The 24211-nt window shown below is 43.5% G+C and overlaps 1 protein-coding gene across 5 annotated transcripts; it reads left to right on the top strand.

Moving 5' to 3' along the window:
- Positions 1-826: 826 nt before the first annotated feature.
- Positions 827-24103, top strand: LOC114141764 (histone-lysine N-methyltransferase ASH1L). Of its 5 annotated transcripts, XM_028012566.1 has the most exons (14): positions 830-1244; positions 8563-9436; positions 11220-15240; positions 17792-18119; positions 18284-18457; positions 18539-18633; positions 18717-18790; positions 18872-18917; positions 19965-20005; positions 20097-20167; positions 20251-20420; positions 20833-20927; positions 21047-21205; positions 22292-24103. In XM_028012566.1, exons 2-13 carry the CDS (start codon positions 8774-8776, stop codon positions 21185-21187), a joined length of 5919 nt encoding a protein of 1972 aa, XP_027868367.1. In that variant the 5' UTR covers positions 830-1244; positions 8563-8773; the 3' UTR covers positions 21188-21205; positions 22292-24103. The 5 variants fall into 5 exon arrangements, 3 of the variants coding, with proteins under 3 accessions (XP_027868369.1, XP_027868368.1, XP_027868367.1); XR_003594903.1 differs by lacking the exon at positions 22292-24103 and having other exon boundaries at positions 829-1244; positions 20251-20415; positions 21047-21203; XR_003594904.1 differs by lacking the exon at positions 22292-24103 and having other exon boundaries at positions 829-1244; positions 20251-20435; positions 21047-21106.
- The last annotated feature ends 108 nt before the right edge of the window (positions 24104-24211 follow it).

Here is a 24211-nt window from a genome sequence, read left to right on the forward strand (position 1 = left end):
ACGCATATCTTAGAGACTTAGACTTAGAGACTTAGACTGACTTCATTGTCATTTTGCATGCACAGGGTGTATACAGAACGAAATTTCGTTGCATACGGCTCAGGACAGTGTTTTGAGCTTTCAATGTTGTGAGGTTACTCCAGAATAAAATAAAATACAGTATAAAATATGAATATAAATATAAATATAAAATATAAAGTGCAGGACTGACAGTAAAATAGAAGTTATTTAGCTCTGTACATGTGCAAGGTATGAAGTGGAGACCAGATTTTGAGTGCAGTCCAGTTAAGACTTCAGCAGTCTGATGGCAAGTGGGAAAAAGCTGTTTCGGAACCTGGTGGACCAGGTTGAAATAAAAATATGATGTTATCCGTGGATGGGTGATAGAGGGAGACTCTTTGCTTTTTGTTTCTTTGTTTAACTGATGCATAATAAACAGTCTTCACTTTAACTTTTTAATAAATGCTCATATCCTGTTTGCCTCTCCCAGCAATGTATGAGCTGAAGACCTAATCTCACATGACGCACTCTGCAACTTCTGAGCTGCTCCCCACCAGAAGAGGAGAAAAACACCCTGACAGCAGCTCACTTCAGCCAAGTCGTCGCCATTTTATTAAGAGACTAAATAGCCTTCCTCTGATCGCCTGTTATGAACTGCAATGAGAACCTGGGCTCACTTCGCCGTTTTATCTCCTCCTCTGGCCACATGAAAATGGCCACGCAGTTGCATTCCCGCACATCTAACCGCACACGCACATATGCACTAGAGAGCTGCAGCCTTCAGCCCGTCCCCCTCCTGCTCCTCCTCCTCCTCCTCTTCCTCATTGCTTGCCTGCTTGTGTGCGCACACACGTACATCAGAGCGCCGTGAGCCATGAGAACTGGCGGGAGCGATCCAACTTTCCCTGAGAGAGAAGTGGCAAAATAAGACCCAGTGGGTGTAACCAGTACGCCACCTAGCTGCGGAGACGCTTCGGCGGAGATCCGTCGACTGTACCGATTATGAAAAACACCCGCGCCGATGTTGTTGCACGGAGGGCTCCGCGCTCTGCTGGGAAACAAACTCGCCTTTCGGGGGTGTTTTTAACCTCCGCCGGCCTTAGTTATGTAATCGGAGCCACAATCTAATGCACCAGAAGCGGCGGATCGCTCGCAGTTAGAACCGATAGGAGCGGAGAGCAGGACAGCAACACCTTCAGCTCCTTTTGCCTCGAACGCAGTTGGCTCTGGGACGCGCTCTCTGGGTAAGTAGCCTACGTAGCCTTATTACAGATTGTCATGGCAGTCCGTATTAATGTGCGCAGGCCTTTTCATCATGACCGAGCTCAAATTCGGTGCATCCGCTTTGCGCTAATTTTATCCCTTGTTGCTGAGCGTGTTTCTCCCCCCCTTCCTCTGTTCTCCTTGCGCGGTGATATTTTTCTTATTTCAATGTTGCTGACACCAGCAGGGGGACTGGCAGAGGACAGGAGGGGGTAGGGAGGGGGGGCTCTCTCGGGACTGATCCACATCAGCAGGCGCGTTTTGATGCCATGCACCCTCTTTTACTTCCATGTTGAGTTTTTAGCTCGCTTGCTGTGCATGTTTGCTGTGTTTTTTATTAGGACGCTCAAACACGCGTCATATGTAATAACGGAGGAGAGGAGCAACAACAACACGTGTGCTTCATTTGCAAGTGCGCCAGCATCAAGAGGATGGTGCGCAAAGTCATTTTAGAGGAGAGAAAGCTTCAATATATCTACAGTGGCAACATCAGTCAGCCGACACAACTGCGACCTGAGTACACAATGTTCAATCAACACACTCCTAACTGAGGGAGAAGTATGTGTACGTGTGAGGAGGTGGGATATGGAATAATCGCCAAAGTATTCACACCCCTCAAACTGTTTCAACGCTCTGTCACGCTAGAGCCACGAACTTTAATGTGTTTTAGGAGAGTTTTATGTGACAAACAAGCAAAAAAAAGAAGAGTAAAAATGTGTAGTGGAAAGAAAGGATACATGGTTTTTAATGAATAATAAAATAAGAAAAGTGTGGCACGGTTACACTGGCAACTGTAAGCCAAAACCTGTGCAACCAATTGCCTTCAGAAATAATTAGCAAATAAGTATAATATAGTCTCAGTATAGCTGAAAGCATCTGAGGTTTGTTATTGGAAATTAGAGAACAAGCAACACAAAGACCAAGAAACATAACGGGTTAGAGAGAAAATGAATTACTCATATCCAAAGCATGGTCATCCACCTAAGCTGTCAAGTTGTTAAAGGCGTTAACCAGGTAAGCAGTGGCTTTGGAGGAGCTGCAGAAATCTGGAGCTCAAGTTGGAGAAAACCATTAACCATAGGCAATTATTTGTTCCAGTATTTGAAAACTGATTTTCACAGAAGATCGCCATCAATCTGACTGAGCCTGAGCTATTTTGCAAGAAAGTATTTCAGTCTCTAGTTGTAAAGCTGGCAGAGACATAACCCCAAAAGATTTGTAGCTGTTGTTGCAGTAAAATTGGATTCTGCTACACACAACACACCTTAGAGATTTCTTTTTGCGAAACACAATTAAAATAATTTTCTTCTGCTTATAATTAACCACTACTTTGTGCTAGTCGATCATATGAAATTCCAATAAAATAAATTGAAGTGAATGCTTGTAATCGGAAAAAAGGATAACTTTAAGGTGAATACTATTGCAAAGTACTTTACCTCCCTGTAGTGGCACCTCTGAAAGCTCTAGAAAAGGGTGACCAGATGCGAGCCACTGATCATCTTTTCTAGCACCATAAAAGCTGGAGCCAGAATATAATATCAGGAGTATAAGGACAGGAATGAGAAGTACACTCTGAAAGACACAAGCATGACAAACCAATAAACCAATAAAACAACCAAAAAAAAATTATTAAAAAAAGACATTCATCTGCGATTGCCCAGTAAATTCATACGGTGGGCCACTACCTCACAGTATCTCCTTATGGGCGCTACTCCTTCCCTGTGAAGGTGAGGTGTGAGAACTGAGTGACTAACTGCGAGGCTTCATGGTTCAATAACCTGGGATGCCAACACTGGAGCCCAGTTTCCAGCTGTGCTCCTGCTGTTGTCAGGCAGATGCTAGCGGCTATTGTGGTTCTCGATGATAACACTGTCACAGGATGGTGATCATGATGCTGCTGGAAAGATGGAGGGCCATTATCATGATTTAATCGTCCCTCTCCAGAGGAACCACAGTGACTTACAGTGTCAAGTCCACCCATCATTCTGTCACTGGGAATAGCTTCTGCTCTAATCTTAGAATAATTCAGAGTTATGTATGAGAGGTATGGCTCTGGAGAGCATAAGGAGCTATTAGTATGCTCTTTGACTGATTTTGAATGGGCTTACCCTTTTAGGTTTGAAAACCTGCCACTCTCATTATCTGCCTGCCGTCACTTTTCACTACAGCTGTTTCAGAAAGTGCCTGCATTTAAAGCTGTTACCCAGACTTTTGAGTAAAATCTTTAGATCTACTTTGTTGTCTATTGAATAACATTTAATAATCAGAAAATATTTGTTTCGGTATATTATAACTTGTAATTTTCTCAAGATAAAATAAATTTTTCATACCAACATGCCTTTAGTGACATCACAAAAGGTAACTGATCAGAGTTCTTTTGAGTGCGGGCATTTGCAATCTCCTTGTTTTTATTGTACCATCTCCATCAGTCTGAGATTCCTATGACTATATGTACATGATACATACATTTAGGTACAAATATAGAAAAAATAAATTTTGTAACCGTTTTAGCAGAGAATATAAGACCTTTCTGAAGTTATGTTATTTGCAGAATAACACCACAAGTATAACTAGCTGATATTTGGGGTTTAATAATTTGGGCTATCTGCTCTGTCAGAATGTGTAATTAGCTACTTGACAGACATACTGCTCACAGTTTACCTACGTTAGTTTTTAAACAGCAGTCAGTTATTCAGAATGGTGATAGCGGGCTGGGGAAACCTTCGTTCCCCATCAAGGAATGGGCAATTATTGCATTGGATGTCCTTATCAGGGAAAAATGGTACTGTTATTTATTGTGATAATGATAAACTCTAGTTAATGATGTCTGCATAACTGAAAACATACAGAAAAAGGTTTGTTATGTTTACTGCTTAAAATAATTTCACTAGTTTTTCATAGTTGAAATAGTTTTCCCAATGTTGGATCCATGAGAGCATTAGTAATTTGAAATACTTTTGAAAATATGAAATTTAAATGCAGCTGTTTCACTCTTTCATGGTACAATAGAACTATGTTGGTATTGTACTGTAGTACTGCAATTAATAATCGCTAAGTTTTGTTTTTAGAGCAGTATTCTTGTTTGGGGGGCTCTGACTATATTAACTGATAGTGTTGCCTAATCCCTATTTCATGTCATAACTGTGTGCTTTCTTAATAACTGATAAGATTTGAGTTTGTCCAGCCTGTAAGCAAGGGAAAAACTGGACAGCCATTTCTTTCAGCTAGTAGACTGGCAATTCAGAGCAATAGGTGAAGGAAGGGACAGTTACTCAGGTCTCCAGACCTGAGGTATAAATAATTAATACTCATGCATGACCTCAAGCACATTTCTTTAAAAAGATTTTAAAGAAATAATATTACCAGTATCAGTAATCCCTGATACTAGTAGCAAGCATTGCCTAACTTCAATGTGTCTATCTCTAGTCAGGACAGCATCATCAAAACATTTGAGAAATCTGGTAACAATAAAGGTCGAGATAAGTTCCAACGATGCTTCCTGCAGAACTGCTGCATCCCTCGCTACTTCTGACTCGTACAAAGCCCCGATCTATCAGTTAACCCCACTATGCGTGGACAGGTAGTACAGCTGGCAACATCAACAGTCCAGTCAACTCCAGGGAAGTAAGAAAAACTCCCATTGTTCAGTAGACAGAAAGAGAGAAATTAAAGAGAGTTCAGACTGGCTCTAGTCTGGAAAATTAAGTAGATGTTGAAGACAGCACAAGTGAATGATATACATTCACTTGGGGCAATAGCCCAGGGCTCCCAGGTTTTGGGGACACAGAAAAAGAGTTATTTTGAACAAATAGATGTTTTTCAGGCAATATGTCTTATGCTTACAAATTAGTGGAAGCAATATCCATGAGGTTCTTTAATTAGTTGGATTAATATGTTATGTCTTGTTTCAAATGAGAGGTATGACATGGGTCGGTGCGGTTCAATGTGCTGTTTTGTCAGCTTCCATTGTGAAAGCGGTCCATATAAGCGACCCATACTGCACCATCCCAGATAGGTTCCAGGTGGTGTGCAGTTGTAATTGGTATGGCATAGTTAGGATGGAGCTACTGGCATCATACAGCACAGTCTGTTGACTGGGGGACAGAAAAATGTCTCTGCTTGTGACCAGCACAAGACATACTAGTGCAGCATGTTTGATGCCACAATAGGCTTTTGGGTTTAATCCTGGCTTCCCAGTGAAAGTCCAACTGGTGGTGGAAGCACTTTCCTGGTCATAATACAGCGTACAAAACCGCACCAACCCATGCCGTACCACTCAGTGGAAATGAGGTATAAATAATCAATGCTCAAGCATGACCCCAAGCACATCAACAGCAGCAGTCTTTAAATACATGCTTCATACCTTCTTCTTTGTTCTGTAGTATATTTTAATGACTGTGTTACAGTACAGAATATAATGCCACAGTAAATGCAATATTTTGGGGCATTTTCTTCTATGGGTGAAGACATTTGGAGTGTTTACGAAGAATTTCTTTTGGCAAGGACAAAGATTTTTTTTCATATTGAGAAAACCAAAACTACTTCATGTATATGAAGCTATAAATTTATTATCATTTGTAAGTGCAAAAAAAAGTTCTCACCAGTTTGGACGTGTGGGTAGGGCTCCCAACAGTGTCTGGCATGTAAATATGCCAAAAAACCAAACAGATGGAAAAATTGAATCATGAATATAAGCACATTCGTACAAGTTAAAGATCTGAATAACGGTTTGCTTCTACTCAGCGCCCTTCATGGCTTGGGGAACATCAGTCAAATTCTGGCTCAAACATGTATAGTTAACATTTTACAACTCCACTGAGTGCTTTGGAGTCTATGTCTCAATTGTCAGGAGTTATTATTCCAGCATAATATGTTCCAATGCTGGCTGATCAAATTGATTCTTGCACTTCTTGTGATGTTATAAACCCAATCTCACACAAGAAACAGTAAGCAGAATTTTTTTCTGCAGTACATTGTTTAAACTTTGTCCTTTTTCACTCAGCTGTGTTTTACTGTCAGTATACGGTTGTCAAGTGGAATAAATTGGCATCCTTGGATTGCATCTTTAAGAAAGCTACTGTCCTCTGCTGTACTCGTTTGATTTTATTGTAAGCAGTACTGGCCTTAAACATGCTTTCCAATATTGTTACATAAGAGCAGTTTCTAAAACAGATGTCGATTCGTGTGATTCAAGGAAAGAGTTTCTGTGTGTGTTTGGACTCAGGGACCTAGAGGCAGGAAAGATGGTCCACTGAGCTCCTAAATGAAAACATTAAACTGAGACGCTCTTGTAGGTTTAAGGCAGCAATTCAATGTGTTGTTGAGAGACAGATGAGCTATTTCATAAGTGGCCCTCAAGAGAGACAAGAAGAAAGAGCCGCAAGAATGCTTGGCGGGGTGTGTTTTATTAGAAAATGGACGAGTGTGTCGCTTGATGAGAGATGGAGACTAATGAGAGGAGCTCGACGAAGGATGTCACTTTCCTTTTCAAAGCTTTTCAGTTTGAAAAAACTGTTGTGAACGCAGGGTGAGTTAGAGTGAAAGTTTTTCTCTGGTGAGCGGATTGTTATTTTTAGGGCGTGTTTCTCTGGTGTAATGTCGCATTAAAAGTCCATTTACAATGGGGTCAATGAAAAGCTTTACTTGACTTAGAGGAAGCAATGGGAGGAGGAGGAATTTGCACTCCTTTCCAAAAATAAGTTTTACCCTTTCCTACGGATTTGTGTTACCACTACCGAAAAGCGGGAGGGAGGAGGGGAATGGTTTGCACTGTGAATGGAAGGATTTAGGCTGGAGAGGAGGGAAAAACAGAAAGGACTGCTCAGAGGGAAGAAATATGGTTCTGATTAACAACGATACAGTTTTCGGGTTGACTGTTTTACTGTGTGGTCTGCAGCGAGGGAATGAGAGTGTATGGGACTAATAGAAAATGTATGAAAAAAAGGTTAGAGCCAAACACGAAAGGGGGTGGGGGATTTCGAAAGAAAAGAGACTACAGTGAAGGGAAGAGTGGGTGGAGAGGTGGCTGTGGGAGTAGCTGAGAACAGAAGGCAAAGACAGTGGGGAGACGAGGGGAGGAGACTGGATCAAGTGTTCGAATGTGTCAGGAGACGACTGATTGATTTGCTGATTTAGGGAGAGAAATAGCGAGGGTTGTAACTGAGCTACAGTGTGCAGGGGACAGTGGCTGTGGTTCAGATCTATAGGGGCAGTGCTCTGCACAACTTCTCCATTAGATCACAGCCAAATAAATTTGTGTATTTTATTTGAACTTTTGTGACAGATCAACAAAGCTGCACTTAGTTGTGAATTAGAAAAGTGTGGTGTGCATTCATATTTATCCCTCCTACCTCCGAAACATTTAAAATCCAGTGCAACCAACTTCCTACAGCAAGCTGTGTAGTTTAATCTCAGTATAAATTCAGGTTTTGTTAAGGCCTCAGAGGTTTGCTAGAAAACATTACCAAACATTCGTCACCCTAAACGCACAGTGAAACAAGGTGATGGCAGCATCATGTTTGAAATGCTTTAAAATATGATCTTGCTGAGAAGGAAGATGAGTTTCTTAGAATCCCCTTTGGATGTATCCAGTCTTACAGATAACAGCTTCCACAGAGCCAAAAGAGTGTCAGACAACCATGTTTGGTCTGATAAGACGACTTGTGATAGAGAACTAATACTTTACATCACTGTAAAACAATTTCCATATGGTGAAATGTGGTAGCGGCAGCGGCACTGGAATTGTTTAGGGATACTACGAGGGCAAATTATAAAAATTCACTTCATGCTTTTAAGATTTTTATTTGCAAAAAAAAAAAAGAACTTTTAAAAACCTTGTAACATTTTTCTTCAAGTTCAAGATTATGCACTTTGTTGTGTTGGTCAGTCACATAAAATCCCCCTAAAATGTTTTAGTGTCGAGCTAACATAATAGAAAATGTATGAGTTCTTACAAAAGCACTTTTGTTATGCACCGCAGCTGAAGACCGTTAGAAGAGTCCACTGTAAGAGTTGTTTGGTGGGATTGTGAGTAAGTCTTCCAGTTAGAGCTGACATTCTGGGAATCTGATTGGCCTCCTGGGCTTTCTGTATGATGAGATCATCTCTGTGGACACAGACTTTAGCACCTCGCTGCAGCTGCCTGCAGGAAGGGGACTTTCCCCCTCAATTCCTGTGCCGCTGCGATTCAGCATCTGAGCTCACTAAAATGACTAATCTCTGGCCTCTCTCTCTCTCCCTCTCTCTCTGTGTGTGTCTGTTTTTTCGTCTCCTCTTTCTTTTGGATTCATATTTACTCAGCTCAAGTCTGAAGGACAAGAGAGAGACCTTCCCTCGCTGGTTGACAGCAATAAACTGCACTTGGACCGTTAAGAGATTTGTTTTGCTAACCTTTCTGGTTTGCACCTGCAGTCTGCCCTTCGTCTTTGACCCCAACTGCCCCTCTGGGCTCATTTGAAGGTGTTATACTGGGAACTCCGCAGCACACTGCCTCTCCCCCCTGACTTCTCTGATGGACCAGAGAGTGAAGGGGGGGACCCCTACAGCCACCGCCTCCACTCTGGACTCTACTTCTGCTCCTGAAGACTCTAAGCAGGACCAAGTGGCAGAGAAAAAGAGGAGAGCAGAGGGGGAGAGTGGCAATGCTGTGAAAAAAGAGGAGGAGAAAAGAGGACCAGGAGGAAAAAGGGAAGGGGACAAGGGAGCAGTGCTGGAGCTGCTCATCGAGGGGCGCTGTGGAGGGCAGCAGGAGCTCCAGCTTTCTGGCAGGGAGTCAAACTGCCCCGAGGGGAACGTAAGGGTCCGGATTGGACTCCAGGCCAAGCGCACCAAAAAGCCGCCCAAGATTTTGGAGAGCTACGTGTGCAAGCCCACCATCAGGACGTATCAGAGACAAGGCAGGGGGGCTCTGCTGAGGGCAGATGGAGAGGGAAGAGCAGTCCAGCAGATCAAAAGCAGCCCAGCCACAGACGAGGCAAACAGGGAGCAGCGATCGGGCTTGGATGCCGTCCAGGCCACATCCAAAAAAACTACATCTGCTACTCCACCGCCGCTTGCAAAGTCATTATCATCCTCGTCATCGCAGCCTTTGTCGATATCCTCGACATTAACTTCAGAGTCTACTCCTGCTTCTGCCCCTAACATATCAAGCCAAGGAACCAAGACTGGCAAACAGGTAGGACACTCAGCCTCCCAGCTGCTGGCAGTAAATCTGCTGCTGACTTTAGCTTTAAATAGAAGGACAGCAACCAAGGCTTTTAGTGAATGAGGGTTTTCATCCATTATTAAAAAGAACCACATGTTGTAGTTTCTCTGTTAGTTTTTAGAGTTAACCAGCAGATTCTCATACACACTGGAATGGTGAAAAGAGATAAGTGTGAAATAAGCTATTGTCTCAGAACTGAAACCTAAGCAGCAGATTACAATTAACAGACCTAAGATTAGACTGATAGGATGGTAGCCAGTTGGAGTTATTACAGACATCGGTCCATCAGTCCTTGTGATGATCGCCCAAGGGGAAGCTTATAGCCATAGCTGCTCAACGTCACTTGAGCAGCAGCAGCAGCAGCAGCATACCAAAATTACAGAACGAGTATAAAATGTCAAGCCTTCTCATCTGTATTAGTGGCAATTTATAGCTACCAATAGCAATGTTTTCTCTCTCTCTTTCAGTCTCTGCCTGGCCCTCTATATCTGCAGCTCTCTTCTATTTTTACATCCCCTCTTTTCTCTACGCGCTCTCATTTATCTTTCACTCCCCCCACTTTCCCTGTCCCACTCGGTTCCTCTCTGTTTCTTCACCTTTGCATTTCTCCTCTCTTTGCCCCCATTCCAGTTTCCATCACCTGGCTCTCTCCTTTTCCTTGGTATGCCCTCATTTTCTCTACCTGTTTGACCCATTTTATTCTTATACTCTCTTTTGATGCAATACAAATGTTTTCTTTTATAGCATTAATCTGACATGTCCTCAAAAGTTCAACGTAAAAATTAACAAATCTAGAAGGTGGAGAGATATGTATCAAAGAAGGTGCAGTAACCCAGATGCATTAGTGCACACAACCTTGAACTGATACTTCGCCACTGATAGTGATAGTACCTTCCAAACGTTCTCCAACTCTCTCACACTGTGAAACATGTCTTGTCTACGTGTCTCTTCAAGCTGCTCCACAGTTTCTCTGTTTTCATTTTTGACTTTGTAGCGGAAATCTAATGTTTTAAGGTCCAAACTGGTGAGAACTGGTTCTCTTCATATTTCACTCAGTGACCGGAAAGAAAAAAATAACCACAAAACATCTTACTGCCATCACCATGTCTCACTGTTGGTATGGTGGTCTTCTGGTATTATTTTTGGGACAAACATATATTTCAGAGTTTGGTTCAAGAGACTATGACTATTTCCACGCAAGGTTTTGGGAAATGTTAACTTTGATGTGCCTGTAGAAGGCTTTGAACATTGTCTGGTAGTTGGTACCAAAAAGGTAAGTCTTAGTGTTTCAGATATTGCTTATTTACTAGAACTTGTATGCACAACCCTTTTTTAGGTTTACAAGTAAAGGTCTGTCTCACTGCCAACAATGAAACATTGTGATGGCAGTATGATGCTTTGGGGTTATCTTTTTCTTTCGGGTTAAGCTTAGCCAGATTTACCTTAATTTATAAGAGTGAACTGAAGAAGACTAAATGCTGAAGTTTAATCAATTTGTGTTTCAGCAAGTGCAGAATTAAGGATAAAAGTTGTAAAGCTGGGTTGTTCCTCTTATTTTCCCTTATTACACTTTAGTTTGTGTATCAGCTGAATACACAAACTAAAGTGTATATTGAACCCACATTAAAGATGGACAGAGCTTAAAAATGATGAATCAGTGTCTCATTTTTAAAACAAGAGCATGTACACTGTTACTGATAAATCTCAAGGTTATTACAGTCTGTGACAGAAATTATGTTTTTGCATTCCCCAGGTTCCTATCAAGCTGGCCGATAAGACGGACGATAATTCAAACGGTTCATCAGAGAAAGTGAAGAAAGACAAGCTTCCAAGTGTTAATGGACAGTCTGTCCCTGCAGGACTTAAACCCTGCTCTCCCACAACAGATCAGACAACTTCAGCCACTCCGTCCACACCGAGCAAGCAGACAGTCTCCACTTCAGAAACCAGGAATGAAGGGAACAGCTCCAAGAAACACAATGGTTTGGTTCAGACAGCAAAACAGAAGGAACTATCGAATGGGAGGAGTTCTTCAAATATCCTTGGCACTTCATCCTCATCTAAAAACAAAGCTGGAAAACTCAGCGGTTCGTCTTCTGCTTCTTCCACAGATTCCACAGTGAGGTCTCTGGTGTCTTCTGGCTCCCATAAAGAGCTTTCCAGTAAGACTAAGCCAGACTCTGCTGCCTGTCACCAAATCACCCCCAAATCACAGTCTTCCCCCTCCTTGGATCCTTCCTCTGCCCAGTCAGAGGGTTGTGATCCCTCTCCACTACCCCTGATAGACAATAAGAGAGAGAAAGAGAAGAAAGCCAAGAAGGAGAGACGTAGAGATAAAAAATCAAGGAGAGATGGACCAGAGGCAGACAGAGAAAAAAGTGAAAAAAGAAAGAATGAGGTTAAGAAAAAGAAGGACAAGGATGGAAGATCAAGACATGACAAAGAAAAGGATCAGAAACATAGAACTAGTGATTTATGGAGGGATAACCTAAAGAATGAGACTGGAAAGGCAGATAGGATAAGCCCTGAAAGACTGAGGACACAAGATAATAATGCAAAATGTGGTGAAACAGTTGGTACTACTAAATTAGATAAAAGCTCTAAAAAAGTGACTCCAGTCAGACTAGAGGAGAAAGAAAAGACAGTTGACAGTTGTAGGCTTGCTAAACAAAGTGAGCCTGCTTCAACAGGTGATTTCAGTAAATCAAAAGAACAAGACGTATCAAGACACCCAGTAGTGCCTCCGCCTCTCTCTATGTCCTCAGCTCCTCCTCCTTTGGCCCCGTCTTCCTCTCACATTCCTGTTTCTCCCCCCTCTTCGCCCCGGGAGCAGGACAGCCGACCACTCAAGAAACGCAAAGCCAGAAGGCCCAGCTGGACCAAGCTGGTACATCGCGCCCACAGAGCAGAAAATCAGGAAGCTTCTTCGGATTCCCTGCATAATCCATCGCTAAGTTTCCCCCAGATCACTAAGACATCGTTTCCATCCAAAACCGCTGTTCAGCAGAGCGATGAGTTGCAGTCAGCGCCCCTGAGCTCCTTATCCAGCTGCTCCCCCCCAGTGTCTTTAGCAGCCCCAAAACAAACTCACCCCATTTCAGATTCAGCCCGGAAGAGGGGCCGCCCCAAATCCCACAGCTCCAGTTTGGATGAGCCTCCTCCTCGACTTTCACCAAATGATATTCCCTCTGAGGATACCATTGTAGGCTGTGACAGATCTAAAAAAGCCCCGGTGTTGGTACCAATACTGCAGTCTAAGTCCAACCCTAAGAAACGAGGGCGTCCCCCCAAAAGACCCTTCCCAGAGGACCAGGGTGAAGATGCACTGAATCCCCCCAATCGCAAGGAAAGGAGTGAAGACTTTTATCCTCCTGAACGGGGGAACCGGCAGCTAAAGATCAGGAGACTGATTAATGAAATAAAGAAAAGAAAGAAGAGGAGACTTCACAAAGTAATTATGGCTGGTTACATGGGGAAGGAGGGCAGAGGAAGAGAGGTAGTGGATGGTAAAACCTCATTGAGAATGTGTAAATCGATTGAGGACACAACAGTTCACACCCTTTCAGCCCTGTCCTCTTCATTTGGGAGCACACTGGGCCCTCAGATCAATGTAAGCAAAAGAGGGACCATTTACATGGGCAAGAGGCGAGGACGCAAGCCTAAGTCCCAATCTGCGAACCTAAACTCTAGCTCCCAGAACTCCACTCAGTCTTCTTTGTTTACCAGTCCCCCTGAAGCATCTCTTTTCTCATCTAGCCAGCCACACCCACCCCCATCTCACCCATTTCCTTCCCCATCACTTACCCACTCTAGTGGAGCCCAGAGTCCTTACAGTGAAGGCAGCCTCACAGAACCAACATCCTCCCTCCTCTTTTCCCACCACTTCTCTCTCCCTTCCCCGTCTTCCTCTTGTACATCCCCACGTCCTCCTTCCTCCTCTTCCCTCTCCCCCTTTGTAAAAAAGAGCTGTCCATGTCAAGGGAGACATCAGTTTCCCTTTCACCAGTCTTCATGTAAGCTCTCGGGTGCCACTGCTTCAATGCACCATGTACCGGGTTCCCCGAGTCACCTGAAGGAGGCCACCCCCTCACCAAGGAGCGAGTCACACAGTGACGAGACGCTGCCCAGCGACAGTGGGATAGGAACAGATAATAACAGCGTCTCTGAGCGAGGCGAGATGAGGGGAGCCCGAGGAATACTGAGGATGGGTCATGGGTCAGGGGTGATTCTGGGAGGTCAAAGGCTCCCTCCATCTCTTGTGGACCGGCCCTCTCCGGTTTCGTCACCCCTCTCTCATGTGGCCAGACACTCAAACACTATTAACATCTCAAACACGGCAGAGCGTCACAGAGACCGGCACCGACACAGGCGCAGGGATTATGACTGCCCCGCTTCCTGTGCCTGCCTGTGCACCTGCCTTGGACACAACAAGTGCACTCATTCCGACTATTACTCTTGCCTTGGACATAGTGCACTGAAGAGACAGAAGAACAAGCATAAGAAGAAGCACCAACAGATGCACATGCAAGACCCAGAGTTCCTAGCTGAACTGGATGATCTGATCGCTCAGTTCAACGAAGTTCACATTGGACGACGGAGCTGGGCGAGGACTGGATTTGGGCAGGGCTTTGACGGAGGAAGGCGACATCATTCTTCTTCTCATTCCCACCGGTCCAACATTTTCCGGATCAATCTGAATGGCTTCTACTCGCCACACCCTGTGTCCTTCCCAGCAGCTCCTTCCTTCACCCCTCAGCCCTTCTATCCTTGCCATTGTAACAGGAAACTGGACCGCCGGCAGTGCGGCTGCCCCTCAAAGTTCCAGGAAACAATTGAAAACATGGGCTTTTATGGCAGCTACCCACCAGCACCACCGTCGCTCTATCACCACCTCCCCAGCTCTTTCCCACTTCCACCCCCTCACCAGTATGCCCCCCATCAGTCCCACCACGCTCACTTCCTCCTCAACCCGGCCAGATTCCACAGGCGCAGAAGCAGGTTGCTCAGGGATGGAGCTTTAGGAGGAGAGGTAGAGGGGGATTTAGGGGCTAGCAGCAGAGGAGCAAGCTCGGGGTTTGTTTCTGGACTCTCTTGTGGCTGGGGGAGGAGCGAACATAAACATAAGCACCGTCACCGACTCTGTGAGCGAAACATGGAAACTGAAGAGGAGTTACAGGATGAGGAGGAGGAAGACGGCATGGATAGGGAGCTCTTGAGTGGTTCAAAGACACAATCAGGGTTCATTTTTGGGCAAGTAGAGGGAAGAAGAAAAGGGGGAAAAGGACCAGGAAGCATGCTGTCTAAAGACTCACCTTGGTTGCGTCAAAATGGAAGCATTCCCTTCTCCGCTGCCACTTCCTCTTCATCATGTTCTTTGGCAGAGAGGTACAAAAACACATCTCTCACCTCTTTGGGCCTTGGCTCCACTCACCTGTCTTCATTTGGAGGAGGCTGGGGTGGCTTGGGCCACAACTGGGCAACATTTGGGAGTCTAGGAAGCCCAGGATTTGGAACCCTGAACCCCAGTTGGAGAGGCTTTTCCGGGGACAAACACATGGGCAGACTGGCTACCTCGGAAGGAGAAGATGAGGATGGTGAAGATGATGTCGACGACTCACACCTGTATGCTCCAAAACACACCAACCTGTTCACTTCTGCTGCCATGTCAGCAGTGGGGAGAGGCCTGAGGAGCGGATTGAGCAGCAGGATCCCTGGAAATGGAGAAAAGTCATGGAGGAGGGATGAGCCAGCGTGGACAGAGAGGAGGGAGGCAGGTGAGAATGCTTTAATGATCTGAATGGGTAACTGTTGAATCCACAACTGTCTTCTGTTGTTGCCTCACTGGCACTAAAAGTGAATCTATTTTGAATGCTGACAGCAATCCAGATAAAACAGAGACTCCAACACCATTGAAATATAACAATAGCAGTAGTATAATGACAGTGAGCTGAGAAAATGGGTTTACGCAGAGAGCCTCTTTTCACTCGCACAGTGTGACAGATTTTGCTATTTGCACAGTGCGGAGATGAAACTCCACCAACCAGCAGCCGTGTGCCCAATATAGTGACAGAGCTGCTTTTTCTCAGGTGTTGTTGAGCCACACATCAAAGCCCGGAGGGTGCATGAGGAGAAATCAGACTCCATTCTTTTTATAGCCAGCTTCAGTCCCTTTTCTGTGCAAGGGCACCGATACAGCCGCTCTGCAGCCACTCCTCTTAGAATTTGTTTTGAAGTTACAGTAGTAATCAGAAGCTTATATACACTCACAAAAGGCATTAATCTCATTTTAACTTGGTTTATTTGAACTCTTCATTCTCCAGGGTGAGATGATTCTACACCAACCAACTCTGAAACATTTATTTCCAAAACAAGAATTTGGTGAAGAAGTTTGAATATATTGTGGGTCCTCTAAAATCTACATAGGGTCAAAATACCTACACACTCAAATATATACATTCATTTATCACCAGTTAACAACCGTATATAATTAGCTGGTATCTTTGAAACAGTTTCTGGCATACCTCTGTCAGGAAATTTGAGCACTCTTCTTACAAAAATGTTATAGCTCCATGAAATTGCTTGGACTGTAGGGCATCTTTAACCACGGGTCCAGAGCTTTTGAATAGAACTGAGGTCAGGGTTACTCCCAAGGCTCAGTACTTAAGTGTTATCCATACCAAAACTAGTTTTGATATTCTTTTGGGATCATGCTCTGTTGGAGCAACTAGTTCTGTTTGGATTTTAACAGTCTGACCCAAAATGTCACATTCAGATGAAAGTTGGTTAGGATGTTCAGGAGTTACCCAGGAACCACCAGAGCTCAAGCACATTGTGAACTAAAGGCTGTTTGGAAGACCAGTGATACTGTCTATGGTGACAATGTTTTTACATAACCTGAACAGAGAAGGTACTGTTGTCCTTATAGATATGAGCTTTGGTGATGTCTGACTTTGGATTAAAACTCAACTTCTCTATAACATATTTAGCATCTTGAATGGACTTTCAATGTCTTTGATGACCACAACCAAGATTATAAAGCTCAAAGAGAGGTATGTGGAGATTGTCATGGAGAAGAAGAAAGGGAATAGTGAGGAAAATGTGGGTTAATCATAATCAACAATGTATACATTCAACAGTAAAAAAAAAAGCAATGCCATGAATCCTAATATCCCACAGACCAGTTAAGTCCTACTGAGCTGCCTAGATATTTTTCTTCCAGGTGACAGTTTAGGGTAAAGCAAGGATGCAACTAGGTGCTTCAACAGGACAGTGATGGCAAACAGACATGGATCATTTAGGCTGACATTTAGCTTCCAGAACAGACTCAAACTCAACTCTTAGTCCAGAACCATTAAAGATAAGGGGAATATGCTTGAAATCAGGTCAGTGCCAGGAATATGATGAATTTCATGTTTATAGTTGAGCCTGTGTTAAAATTGTGAAAATCTTGAATAAATTCAAATTGTTGCACCAAATTCTCATTTTTAAAATTAAAGATGTATGTGTTATGCTCCTTCCACCCTGAAACCAAAAAGTTCAAGTGCTTTGCTAAATAAAAATGACATTCATGGCTAAGATGAGCCGCTTGTCAACTTTTGGGTTCCATATCTTCTTGGGAATCTGCAGGAACATCTTTAAAATCTTCCTGAACCGCACGCTGTACCAGCTCAGGGCTGTCCAGCGAAGCACAGTCATTAGTTAACCACCAGATCAGCTATTTAAAGCTCGTCCTATTCCTCCCCGCTGGGCCGGCCGAGCCTGTTTGATTTGGAAAAATCCAATAAGGAAAGAGTGGTCAGTCTTGTCAGTGGCTGAGGAAAATGGAACAAAAAGATGGATGACCTCAGGAGAGATTGATGAAGGGATCAGAGGGAGGTCAGGAGGGGGGCACACAGAGTGTGTATGTGAGGAAAAACAGCTCTTTTTGTTTCTGATGAAACAAAGCAAAACAGAATTAGAAGGTAAGGTCATACTTTGCTGTTTCCTTTTCCAGTACTATTTTTCACTTTAACTGAGTGTGCAAAAACAAATGATGTGCATAAGAGGTATGCATGCCTCAATTTGTTTGTGTGCATCATTTATTTCTGAGTGTGTGCAGCTCATAAATCACTTTTAATGCATTTCCCAGAAGTGATCCGGTCAGAGGAAATGTTGTGACTCACCTAATCTGCGGCTCGTCCGCATGACTCAGCCCAGACTGGCCTCACCTCACACCTTCTGCTGGCTCAATCTCTCATCCACATCTGTCTTATTTCCTCTCCGCCACTCATGCACACCTCCCCCCATCCCGCCCCGCCCCCCTCGCCTCCTCTGCCCCTCCTGCAGGTTTACAAGGTGACTCGAGGAGCCGTGGCCAGCGACGAAGCGTGCCAACTCCAGACTGCGCTGCGGTGAAAAACAAAAGAGGGCCAGGACGTCCCAGGAAGCACCCGCTGCCCTCCGCCGTGTCCTCCCCTACGTGCTCATCTCATGCGACGCCGTCCATGTCGCCTGCTGACTTCGTGCCAGAAGCAGGAGGAGGGGCAGAAGAAGCGGTGCCAGAGAAAAGAGGAGGAGGAGGCAACACGGTGCAGCAGGTCATGGATTTGGAGTCGCAGGCCCGGAGGAAGAGGGGGCGGAAGAGAAAACACGGTGACTCTCCGTGCCATCAGAGGTGAACACCGGAGCTGGTTGACTTGACTGTTCAATACAACCACTCGCTGCTGTTATATTAACCCACCGTTTTCAGCACTGTGTGCTAAACCAGTGCCCTCTATCTCTCTCTTTCTCCTTTACCCTCCCTATCACTCTACCTCTCTGTTTGCACTTTCCTTTTAGTTTTGCCAAGGACATCCCTGAATGTGACATGCATTCTGAGTTTCTCAGCCAATCAGATGTCGACGAGGCTCCGACCCAAGCAGTAGCCGCCCATAGGGAAGAGAACAGTGATGACTCCCCAAGGAAAAATTACCTGACAGCAGGCCTTTACTCTGATGATTATAAAACTACAGAGTGAGCCAAGTGAACTCATAAACTCCCTCATATATAGGATATTTTTCCTCTTCATGAATTTTTCCTTTCTCTTTATCTCAGTCCTCCCTTCCAAGCCCAGAAGAACTGCAGTGAGAGTTTAGAGTACACACCAGGGGAGCATGAGTACAGCCTTTTACCTGCTCCCATACATGTTGGTGAGTACAGATCAACATCTCGACTCTGTTCTGGCTCGTACTGGCTATCGCCGCTCATTTCGAACTATCTTAATCTTCTTTAGGAAAGTACTTGAGGCTGAAACGAATTCACTTCCAGCTGCCATATGATGTGATGTGGCAGTGGCAGCAAAACCAGGTATTTAGGTAGAAACAAGAATTCAAGCAAACAGATTTTTTTTAATAACTCAGATGTAACTCTCATGTAATTTGGGTGCAGCTTCAGCGTCAACCTGCTGTTCCCCTGAAAAGGAAACGCCGTTACTGTGAGTTTATTTCTTATTTGATATTACTTCTGTTGTGACTTCAAGTAAATATGTGTACAAACCCCATCCTCATCCCTGATGTAATCGTAGGATACATACTTACATATCAGTGGACAAGTGGTGCTTTTTCATATCTTAAAATTTTCTTTTAAAGTGCCAAAGAGACCAATCTGTCCTAATCAAAGTCCACGCTTCCAAATTCCATGTTAATGTTTGTGATGGTAGGACAGAAAATGATATTTTTCTGGCTTCACTGCCAAACAGCCAATTAGCATATAGATATAATCAAATATAATAATACTCTAATGCCCAAGATTACAATTATTTCTGCAGTTCTAAATGAGTTTTTGAGTTTTTTTTCTATTTCATAATTTCTGTAGCTGGTGGCAAAATAAACATAGGTCCTCGTCCAGCCTTGATTGTCACAATTTGACCTTTTAAATTGAGAAAAGTAACTATTTAGATTTGGAGTAAATATTGGAACCATAACCACAGATCTGTCTTACTTAAATGCCATGTTTTATTGTCTTTCCCATTTTATGACTGGCAAATAAAAAAAAATTTAAAAACCCCTGGCTTTCTGCATCACATCATAATGATGCCTCATCCTCCTCCCGGAGCAGAGTGACAAAATAAACCTGGTCACATAGGCCTTTGGACAAAAACAGGCCCATAGCATCACTACTCCTAGTGGGAATTCAATGCTTTTCCATCATACTCATTCTGACCCATCTTTGCTGTTTAATATATTTATGCCTAACAAAAAGCGTAAATTTTAGGTTATTTATTTTCAGTTCCTAACTTTGACAATAAATAATTATTAATTCTTTAGATGCATTTATTTTAAATGGTTGTCTGTTTCCCCCCCCCCTAAAAATAAGACACAAGTTTTCTTGAATTACAGGTTGAATTTGTGGAAGATCTTCAGGTCTTAGATTATACTGCTTCATACAAAATGAAATTATTTCACGACTTTTTACACATCTGTACCGGGGGAGCAAATAAGTCTGATGTGTCAGATTCTTACTGTGCGTCTGATTTACGCAGGTCGCCTGAAGCAGAGGACTCCGTCTTCCCAGCAAATAGTGGTGGGTTTTGTAGCTTTAGTTTGTTTTATTCCAGCACAGACTCATTGCTTTCCCTCCATTCATCTCCTCCCGTCTGCATTTTACCGAACAGGAGGAGAGCTCCGGAGACATCACCAGCCTGTTCCCTCACCTCGACATGGAGCCTCTGACCTGCAGCGAGAAGTATGGATTTCAAAATAAACTGCTGTTAAACTCATTTCAGCGTCAGTAGGGTAACCGTCTGTGACCGTATGTGCCGGGTCCAGGAGCTTTGTGGTGAAACACCACGTGTTCCTCGTCAGGAACTGGGAGCTGGTGAGAGACCGACAGATCCGAATGAGGATAGCGAGGGGGAGAGACGGAGACGAGGAGGGAGAGGACTCGCAGATTGCGTCCTGCGACGGCGCCAGTGGGGACGACAGCCACATCAAGTCAGGTCCATGAAGCAAGTGTGTGTGTTAGTTTTTGTTTCTGTAGGTGTTTGTGGTTGAACCTTGCGCATTTTCATTTTTTTGTTTTGCCGTACATTTGTGTGGACTGTGTTGTATGTGTGCATGTATGTGTGCGCTCGTCCGACTTCATGTTTGGCTTGTCTTTCCGTATCATACTCAGCAGCCCAAACTAAGTGGTTTTCCAACCACAGAATGCAGCCTGCAGAAATGTTTCCCTATTTCTGTCATCCAATGCTGGTGTCCAAGAACTCAGCAGGCATCGACTTTCTCCATTAGCAGTGAAACCACACACTTTCATCCAGCAGACAGAAAACAAGAACACATATAATTAAAATGTAGCCGTAAAAGATGATGTTCCAGCCTTCACTAACGTGCCGAATGCTGTTTGACCTGCAGATCACTCAGTGGGGGTGGAGGTGACGGTTATCAGCAGCAATGACCCCCCCCACCAAAGTCAGGACACCTTCAGCTCGCTCACTGCCAGCCCCAGCGTGAGTTAACCAACCGCACACCACCCACATGGAGGAAAAAGTCTTCTAATAGAGTGAAGATTTTTTTTTTATTTTTTAAATCTGCTTTTGCAGTCAGTTGTATGTTTTGTTCTCTCCAGCCCACCAATAGCCAGAGCAGACAAGAGGAGGAGGAAGAGGAGGGAGAGGAGGAAACAAAACGAGGGGAAAGAAAGGTCTGCAGCAAAGAACAGAGGAGGAAACGGTTGAATGATTTACTTTTGACTCTGCAGCATTCATAAATGATCAGAAAGAGAGAGGTAAGTGGAACATCAGCCGGTGTACAGTGCTGGCAAAAGTACTCACACCCGTTAACTTTTTACTAATTCGACCACATAGCGATGACAGATTCCATTAAAATCGATTTGGATTCAATGAAATAGATTTACGCAGAGTATATCCCTTTATAGTGGAGGGAAAATTATGTTGGTTTTTCAGGTCTTATTCAAATAAAAATCTGAAGTGGAAGTGTGCGGCAAGCAATGGGTTTCTGCCCCTTTAGTCTGGTGTCCCTAAATAAAATCAAATTCAAGCAGCTGTCTTCACAAGTCAGCCAATTACATGTCATTGTAACCTCACTTCAAAAACCAGCTGTTCTAAATTTCCCAAAGCTAAAACACAGTGGTGGCAGCATCATGATGTGGGGATGCTTTTCTTAGCAGAGAGTCGAGGAAGTTTGCTAGGACTGACGGTAAAATGAAGAGAGCTGGAGAAAGGAGTCCACAGTTTGGTCCATAAAGAACATTCTGCCAGAAGAGGCTTGTGAACGGTGCAGTCACATACCTACTCCCAGGTAGTTGCCAACCAGACGGATGTAAATAACTTTGCTGTCGGGCCTCTTTGATGGCACCACTTCATGTAACGCAAGTTCCCCATCACCCCGCATTAAAACTCTGGATTTACTGCACGGGTCTCCACTCCGCTGCTCCACACGCAGGCGGAGTGGAGCCATTCCTGGGATGTTAACAGACTTCCAAGCCAAGGTTGACAATTTTTCTGTGTTTGTTAACTGAACACAGCTTTTCACCAGAACATATCATTAGCATGAACTAGGTCATGCTAACGATGTTTATTTTGACAACTTCAAAATAAATGCGACTTACAGTCTAGAAAATATGGTGCTTATCCCAAAAGACCTCCAGCTGTATCTGCAGTGAAATGTGATTCTACAAAGTATTAGTAAGGAAACACTTTGGATGCCACACTTTTCAGATTTTTATTTGTAATACTGTTTCAAAACCTTGTCATAAAATCCAGATAAAATATCGGCATATGCCAACGAACAGTTTGGTTTGATCCAGGACCGTCTGCAGGACATTGGTCATTTTTATTTTATCTTCATGTAGGGTGGAATTACTCCAAAAAGGGACCAGCCCCAGCAGTGAACAGGTGGACTGAAACTGATGTCACTGCACCAACTAAAAGGACAGAACGACGAAGACGGGGAGCGTTTGACCGTGAGATGAACGAGACAAACTGACATGGATGAAGGGAAAAAAAATGAAAAGAAAAGACCAGCTGACATGAATTTGCACTAGTGCTGGATGAACAAGCACACTAAAGACTGTATGTATTCTGAGTGAAGACACTTTAAAAAATACATATATACACTTTGAATGCTCTCACTGCGGCACCTTAAGCAAAAACAAAACTAAAAGGACGCGTGTTACTCGGGAGGTTGAACGCGGACACGTACAACGCGGTACTCTGCATTTTCGGCTCACTAGTTTCCAAGAGACAAGGAGCTCATAAGCCGCCTGGGGAGGAGGAAACGCAAATGTAGCCCGGGCCCCCCTTAAGTAGGTCAAAATTGAACCCTCATTTACTTGTTAAGCTTTCAAAGTCACATTGCACCTTTGGGAAATGGCACAAGGAGAAGCGAGCCAGTTAAATGCTAAAAAAAAAGACAGTGTTAGTTTTTTGGGGTTTTTTGCTTCGCTTTAACAAGACTGTGTCTGCCATGTTCCAGTGAATAGGGAAAAGGGAGGGTGGGAAGAGCTTAGCAATAGGAATTTTGCCATTGCTGCAGGAGAATTTCTAAAGAGGTTTTGAGAAAGAGCTTATTTTTTAGAAAAAAATAATAAAAAAAAGTGTTGTCTGCTATAGAAATGGACAGAATATATCTATGACAGGAATGTTTATTGTCGAACTATTTTCAGTATTGCTTCCAAGGAAAAGGGGGAGATAGTTTTGTTTACTCCCGACTGCCTTTGAGAGGGTTTCCCTCTTTTCTTCGGAGCACTGACAATCAGAATGTCCTCGGCGATGGAGACGATGGTGGGTGTCAGAGGGGAAAGGGATACAAGAAGTAATTTACCCCAAAATGCTCTGTAGAAGTGCCATGTCGTCTTATGTGTAAAAGCGAGCTCATGTGGTCTTTAAAAAGCAATATCTCCTCTAATAAGGACTATATAAGTACTCCAGTTATGTTTTTTAATTAATTTGTGAATATTTGAGGACTTTGTTTTTCTGTACAAAAAGCATATTAAATTGTTCTCATCCTAGGATCATTGGATTAACAAGCCTTCAGTTTTATGTGAATGTACAGTCCGTAGATCTATTTTCCTTCCATCCGCAGTAGAGTGTAAATTTAGCATAACACATAAAAGCTACCAGTCAAATCTTTCATTTTGCTGAGACATTTTTAACAGTATAAGCAGCTGACCAGTATATCCTTAGAACTGACATGGTTGTATATTATTTTTACTCTCTCTTCTTTTGTAGAGTTACATATTTTGCCTCCTTTTTTAGCTGAGCGTACTTTGGTCAGACAATCTGTGACAGTAAACTAGTTTTTTTGTTTTCCAGTGCTCTCTTTCAGTAGTGTGGCTTCTTATAGCGAGCCAAAAAAGTGCAATTTCTTTGACTGTTTACATACTGTATGTATATTTTTCTCCCTCTTTACTTTTTTTACCTGAAGGCACTACATTATTGCCAGTGGATGATTAACTTTATAGCAAAGGTACACATAAAGAGTTATTTATCTAGTTTGCATGACATGTAACCTTTGCCTGTTGCCTCTGACGGTGTGCATCTGTTTAGCAAAACAAAACAGCAAAAAAAAAAACAGTGATAACTCAATGCCATAGAATGTCAGCTCAAACATTTTGCCTCTATATCCATAATAATAAAAGCATTTTATGTCTCCTGGTACTAAACCCTGTGAACTCTTCATGCTTCATCGTCAAGGCCCTCCTTCCTGCTGTATTTGTGTTTTAAGTGGAAGTACCGCAGTGATGCTAATCAGTGTGAGTTTACAGTGCTAT

Source organism: Xiphophorus couchianus, chromosome 3 (genome assembly GCF_001444195.1).
Source record: "Xiphophorus couchianus chromosome 3, X_couchianus-1.0, whole genome shotgun sequence".
NCBI lineage: Eukaryota > Metazoa > Chordata > Actinopteri > Cyprinodontiformes > Poeciliidae > Xiphophorus > Xiphophorus couchianus.

What these genes read in the sequence shown, in the direction of transcription:
- LOC114141764 (XM_028012566.1), top strand. Translation starts at nt 8,774, where the DNA reads ATGGACCAGAGAGTGAAGGGGGGGACCCCTACAGCCACCGCCTCCACT. An exon ending in ACCTGCTCCCATACATGTTG is followed by an intron (nt 18,634 to 18,716) that starts GTGAGTACAGAT and finishes AATCTTCTTTAG; the next exon opens with GAAAGTACTTGAGGCTGAAA. An exon ending in CGTCTTCCCAGCAAATAGTG is followed by an intron (nt 20,006 to 20,096) that starts GTGGGTTTTGTA and finishes TTTACCGAACAG; the next exon opens with GAGGAGAGCTCCGGAGACAT.